The sequence below is a fragment of the Zingiber officinale genome, chromosome 6A, assembly GCF_018446385.1.
Source record: "Zingiber officinale cultivar Zhangliang chromosome 6A, Zo_v1.1, whole genome shotgun sequence".
Lineage (NCBI taxonomy): Eukaryota > Viridiplantae > Streptophyta > Magnoliopsida > Zingiberales > Zingiberaceae > Zingiber > Zingiber officinale.
This window is the reverse complement of record NC_055997.1, coordinates 7,021,677-7,028,760: the sequence shown is the minus strand read 5'-3', so window position 1 is coordinate 7,028,760 and position 7,084 is coordinate 7,021,677. Positions and strand designations below refer to the sequence as shown.

At 34.9% G+C, this 7,084-nt stretch overlaps 1 protein-coding gene across 1 annotated transcript; it reads left to right on the top strand.

The window, feature by feature from the left end:
* Nucleotides 1-6,428: 6,428 nt before the first annotated feature.
* Nucleotides 6,429-6,829, top strand: LOC121994580 (non-specific lipid-transfer protein 2-like). The gene is made up of 2 exons (XM_042548567.1): nucleotides 6,429-6,433; nucleotides 6,493-6,829. The coding sequence occupies exons 1-2, from the start codon at nucleotides 6,429-6,431 to the stop codon at nucleotides 6,827-6,829; spliced, it is 342 nt and encodes a 113-aa protein (XP_042404501.1).
* Nucleotides 6,830-7,084: the final 255 nt, after the last annotated feature.

The following is a 7,084-nucleotide window of genomic DNA, read 5'->3' as shown; positions in this document are numbered from 1 at the left end:
ACGAGATTGGTCAAACATAATAAAAATCAATGTCAGAGTAAGTAAATATTATTTTTTTGTGTTCATTTGTAGTAATTTCTTTCTATCAATGATATTGTTTGTATTTTTATTTTGATTTAGGTAAAAAAGGATATTGAAATATGGAGAAGATGATTTGGTGATGTTTGGATATTTGTTGATGTATGGATGGTTTAAAACTTCTTATGATGTTTGGATTGTATGGATATTAAATCTTTTGTGATGTTTGTATTTTGATGTGTGAAATGTTTGGATTGTGTGGATATTTTGTGATGTTTGGATTTGATATATGAATTGTGATTTGGTTTAATGTATAGTTTTATTTTGTTAGATATGATGTGTTGGATAGGATGTGTATGAATTTGATCTATAATTTGATAGATATTTTTGTATTAACCTGATTAAATATAGAAAATAGTTAATTATGGATATTTTTTTACGTTTTGCAATGAATTTTGTGAGAAAATTTTTTTGTCACAAATCTATCGTAATGCATTGAAAAAACAATGATGAAATTTGCAACGAATTTAGAAATTCGTCATCGAATCCACGACAAATCAAGGAATTCATCGTAGAAATCTACAACAAATTTCTAAAGTCGTCACAGATTTTGATAATCAATTTAGTTATTCGTCATTGAATTCAGTGATGAATTTCTTAATTTGTCGCAAAAATTAGCAATGAATTTTGTTGGAAAAATTTGTTGATCCTACCCGAAAATCGTGGAGACAGAAAGTTGATGTGGCTGCTTGTTGACTGGTTGTAGACCACTCTTTGATCTGCAAATACAAGAAACGTCATTGTCGAGCTAGGGAAGGGGTCTTCGGCTTTAGTCCTTCTATGCTCAAGTCAGTCACCAGCATGAAGAAGAAGACGGAGCAACTAGAATACAAGCGCAAAAAGTGAATTACGCGTATCTCCACTAGTGTGCAGACCCCCCTTTATATAATGCTCTGGTGGGCGACGTGCACGCTTTCCGAGGTGTAAGCATGTTCTCCTATTAGTTGTGAATATGTTCCCCAATTGGTTTTGGACACGTGGTCACAGACACGTTCTCTAATGGGTCGTAGACACACTCTCTGATTTGTCCGTCGTATGATCCGCCTGTAAACCCTGCTACGTGTCTACGGTGTCATCTCCCAAAGTATATCCAAATATACGTCAGCGTTCCTGCCGATCGGCCGAGCGGGGAAGCCGCTTGGCTGGTACTCTTCCGCTCTGTCAACACGGATATTCTTCCTTGTGGTGGTCGGGTATAGTAGTTTTTCTCCTTCTGCTCGGATAAGTGCTTTGGTGACCTTAGTGTTATGCCATTCCGCAACATTGTTCTGAGCTAGACAGGGGTCAGCACGGTCCGCCTCTTGCAGATCAGACACTGCCCTGCATCGCTCGACCCTTGTAGTCTCCCTCCTCTCTGCCACTATAGGTAAGGTCGTTGACATCCTGGCGTTGACCACCTTGGTTTTGACCTCTACGTCTACTACTCTCTCCGTCCTTTGACCCGCATTTAGTGGCTCTCTTTTATCACCGCATCATCTGCAATGAAAAAAAATTGTGGCAGATGTGTATCTAAATTTTGCGATGTTCCAACTAATTTTGTGACAAAAATAAGATATTCGTTGTAAATTTTGTAATGAATTTTATTTTCATTGCACTGGAAACAACCTCTTGCAAAAAAAAAAAAAAAAGTAAGACTGTGTACAATGGATCCTTCTTCGGGACCCCACATAACGGGAGCTTCGTGTACCGGTCTACTTTTTTTTAATTTTATTTTCATTGCAAAAATCAACAATGGATTTAAAAATTTATTGCAAAATCTACGATGAAAAAAATTCATTGCAGATCTGCTTTCCTAAATGTTACTGAGTTTCCAACTAATTTTATGACGATCATAAAATTTATCACAAAATTTACAATCAATTTTTATTTTAGTCACAAAGATTTGGGACGACTTTTTTACAAATAAATTTTGTCATAAATTTTTTTCAATAATTTTTTATTTGAAATTTGTCACAAAATTGGTCGAAACCCCCTTTTAGTGTTGGCCAGCTTTTGACAAATTTATTTTTTTTCTTTCAAAATGAGGTGTATAAAAATAAGGGGTTTCTTTTCCCTAATATTTCCTTTAGTTAATTACCTTTCAATCTATTTTCTTTTATTAATAATCTTTAGAGATTTATATGCTGATGATATCCTTTAATTAGAATATATATAGGTCCCGGGGTAATTCTTGCAGTACTATAAAAAAAATTATAATTGGATGATAATTTTAAAAATATTGATTATTTAGATGGATGTCTGTATATATTTTTTTAATTTATCCCGATGGTAGATGAAAAATTAAAAAAAATAATTTTGTGTCTTCATAATTTACTGATATTTATATTTTATATTATTTGGTTCCAATAAAAGGCAATAATTAACTAGCACTGTTGGCATATGTGAATCCCTAAGAAGAGAAAGTGATGATTTTTTTAAAAAAAATGTTAAACCAAAACAGACCATTACCCTAAAAAGATATTATTATTATTATTATTATTATTATTTCGGTATTAAAGTTATTATTTCACAATCTCTTTTAATATCTTTAAATAAGGATAAATCTCATCACTTTAAGTCTCTAATCTCATTAATTATATATTTTTTATTAAGTTATTTTTACCCAAAACATATTATTGAATACCAAAATAAGGATAATGATGTGTAAATTTTCAACAGAATGCCACAAATATTCATCATCCATATTTGGGCAGATTCCCATTTGTGGCCCCCTCTCCATTAATGATGGATACTTATACATGGACAAAAATGAAAAAGGACTTCCGATTTAATTAACTTCTTAAAAAATGCATATTTTTTTCTTCTAAATTTAAATAGTTTTAATTAAATTAATAAACATATTTTTATATAATATTTATTTTACGTATAATAATTTTAATTAAATTAAAATAATTTTATTGATAATAATAATAATAATAAATTATCTTTTAATACATGAAATATAGTCAGGGCATCTAAATTGTACAAAATAAGAAATGATAGCTTTAATGGCTCGATAGACGAAGACACTTAACGGACCAAAGGAGGAGAGATACCCTCCCTTAGTTATCTTTTCAGTGACTCCACTTGGTCTTCAAGATAACGTATCTTTACTTTGTTCACAACTTCACTTACGCGCGACTCCAACAAGTCATTCAAGGTTTGAGTCTACCTCTCCATTGAATCGGTAGAATGCTCATGATTCTTCAAACAAAGTTGCGTCAAGAGGTCATTAATAGCTTCCAAGTCAGCGAATATTTTTTCAACACAAGGCCAACATAGAGTGAGACAAAGATATGTTGGCTCCCAATGTAAAAGATCGGATCATAAAATGAATCCTCAGAATAAAAAGGGAATCATTTACCATGCCCGAGGTCCAGGAGTCTCCAAAGGAGGCAAGGAACCGCGATCACCCATCTAGGCCTTGAGAGTGTGATAGACGCAAAAAAATGAACACGGAAAGACACGAAGAAGAGAGAAGTAAGAAGGTTTTTTTTTAGCCCCTTCAGGGAATGCTAGCAATATTAATGGCAGACATGAAAGGTCACGCGATACCGGTGGTAGGAAGAACATATTCAAAGGAGACAATAATTGTCAAAAGAGATATCTCCGGGCTGGTGAACATCAAACTAACAAAAGATTCAGAAAATGATAACAGAGGTACATCCAATTACAACAAGGAAGAAGGTCAAGGGGGTCAAAAGAGTAGTCCTGTTCAAGTAAGGTTGCAAAATCAAAACACTCAATTATTTAGACCTATTTTTTGTGTGTTCCACTATTTGGTCATTTTTGTCTATTTTCTGTTCAATTAATACTAACATTAATTGCTTCCGAGCAACACTATAACAGCCAATGTGCCAGATACACCCCTACTGCCTTTGGGCACTAACACCACTATTTCTGAGTAATACTATAACGGCCTAAGTACCAGGTAACTAGTACTTCCGAGCCACTAATAGAAGTTAATACGCCAAATATATTCTATCGCCCCGGGCATTGACACACACTGCTTTCGAGCAACTCTATAGTAACCTAATTAAGTATATTAAGTTATTAGAGTAATCATACGGAAAGAAGAACCGTTACTTGTAGAAATAATTAGACTTCATTCAATTTCACTTTTTAGTCTGACTTGAAAAAGGGGTCATATGATTGTAGGTGGATTTTTTTTTCTTTCTTTTCTATAATCAGACTTCATTCGACTTCACCCTTCAGTCTAACTTAAAAGGGGGACATCCGATGGTAATCGGATTTACCTCGAGTTGAAAGCCGATAGGGAAATATTCTTCAGGCTAGCAGGGTAATATTTTTTTAAAGCTAGCAGGACAATATTCTTCAGGCCATCAAGGCAATGTTCTTTATATATGGCCAATAGGGCAATATTCCTTAAAGCCATCAGGGTAATTAATGGCAATCAAGTTTACCTCGGGTTGAAAGCTAGCAGAGCAATATTCTTCAGGCCAGTAGGGCAATATTTCTTAAAGCCAGGAGGGTAATATTCTTCAGATCATCCGGGCAATATTCTTAATGTGGACAACAGGGCAATGACTTCCTTAAAGTTAGCAGAGCAATGTTCTTTATATATGGACAACAGGGTAATATTCTTTAAAGCCAGTACACAAATTGGTAGGGCAATATTCTTAATGAGGTCGGTAGGGCAATGACTTTCTTAAAATCAGCAAGGCAATGTTCTTTATATATAGCCAATAGGGCAATGTTCCTTAAAGCCATCATGGTAATATTCTTCAGGCCGGTAGGGTAATATTCGTCATACCAACAGGGTAACATTCTTAGCAAGGCTAGTAGGGCAATATGTGTGTAATAAAGACAACCAGGTAATATGATTAAGTATGTGTGGATTGTCAACAAATTAACACTTAGATTGTCTACATGTGGTAAATCGGAAAAGTAATAGAGATAGTTCATTCAAAGGTCATCTTTCCCTTACGTGGCAATTAATGAGTGGATGATATGCATCACTAGGTTAAGTGGATATTCTCGAAGCCTCTTCATATTACGTGGAAGCCATGGATTGGTCTCACTATAACAAACTCTTGGACCTGCATCATCACGAACTTGGGCACGAAAGGGAGAGGAAGCGCAGACTAGGATGACGTGGAGATTCCGTTTCTGAATTCTATATATACACTTTGGTCGGTAATTACGAGGTACGTTGGTTTTCTATATCTGAAATTGTAGAGGAAACTCATCCAAGTTCTCTTTAGATGATTTTTCTCTTATATTCTCGATTGAATATTTACTTGAGCGTTGAAGGAGTCGACCCAACTCTAACTAGTATTACCATACTACAAAAAAACATAACTTTAGGGACAAAAGTTTGGAACGAAAAAAATTCGTCCTAAAATTGGGACAAATTTCGGGTCGAAAATAAATTTCTACCCAAATAACCAACAAAACTTGCAACAAACAAATTTCGTTTTAAGTTTGCAACATAAAAAAAATTCGTTGCTAAATTCGTCCCCAAATCTGGAACGAATTAAAAATGTGTCCCAAATTTAGGGACAAATCTTGGATTCGTCCCAAAACTGAAAATATTTTTAAATAAATAAAATCAAACACCTAAGGCTTAAATATGGACCTAGAGACATCGAAATTTGATGAAACAAGTTTCCATGCGTCCGTATCATTGAACTGATCCTAAATACGTCATCATCCATAATTTTTAATTAATATTTTCAGTGATTTGAATTTTTAACACCAAAATAGGTCAAATTGGGATTAAAAAATTCCAAAAAAATATATATTTGGTAAAAAATGATTTTTATTGATAGATTTACGATCAGGATAATGATACGAGCACATAGAAACTTATTTCATCAAATTTCGATGTCTCTAGGTCCGTATTTAAGACGTCCCAAACTTTGGGACGAATTCTTGGATTCGTCCCAAAATTTAGGACGAATCCAGGATTCGTCCCAAAACTGAAAATATTTTTAAATAAATAAAATCAAGCACCTAAGGCTTAAATATGGACCTAGAGACATCGAAATTTGATGAAACAAGTTTCTATTCGCCATTTCAAATCTTGCGGCATAGTCATTGGAGGCGACTTGTGAAACAAGAGGATCCAGGAAAAGGAACCAACAGAGATGTCAAAAAATTTAGTATGGTATAATACGATATCAAAATTTTTAATATATCATTAATTTGATATGATTTAATATATTTCAATATATACTATATACAAAAGTTTTGATATTTTTTTCACCGCCCTACAAACTACATTTTTTTTTTGTTTTTTTGAAAGAATATTAAAATTTGTATGAAACGGTCAAAATATATATATATATATATATATATATATATATATATATATATATATATATATATATATATATATTAGTTATGGAATGCGGTTAGTTGTAGGCTCCACAATTGTTTCCTTTTAATAGGCAATTTTTTCCTATTTAATAGGCTCGTCTCTCTCATTCACTTCACCACCTACCTACCTGCTTCGATCAAGATGACGACCAAGCCCGCGTGTGTGTTCTTATGCTCGGTGGCCGTTCTGCTCCTGCTCATCGGAGCTCCGACGGCAGTGGAGTCGGTGACGTGTGACCCGTCGCAGCTGTTTCCCTGCGCCGGCTCAATCAAAGGCTCGAGTCCTCCGTCCAGCCAATGCTGCGCAGCGCTCAGGTCTCAGAGCCCCTGCTTCTGCCAGTACATGAAGGACCCCAAGTTGGCTCCCTTCATCAGCCGAGCCCGGCAGGTGGCCGCCATCTGCAGAGTGTCCCTTCCGAGCTGCAAGTAGCTGCAGCAAGCAGCTGGATCTCATCGTCACCGATCGTCTCAAGTCTTAACTATGGCCGCATATGCATCTACTAAATAAAAAAGAAAGACACTGGCTCTGTTTCGATATCTATATCTATGTATGCACTTCATCTTCAGAATAGTTTGGCTGCTTTTAATTTGTAGTGCCATCTCAAAAACACACCAGAATTTAGATGAGAAAGGAGTAACAACAGAATAATAACACTAAACTCGAAATTTGATGTTGAGGAACTGA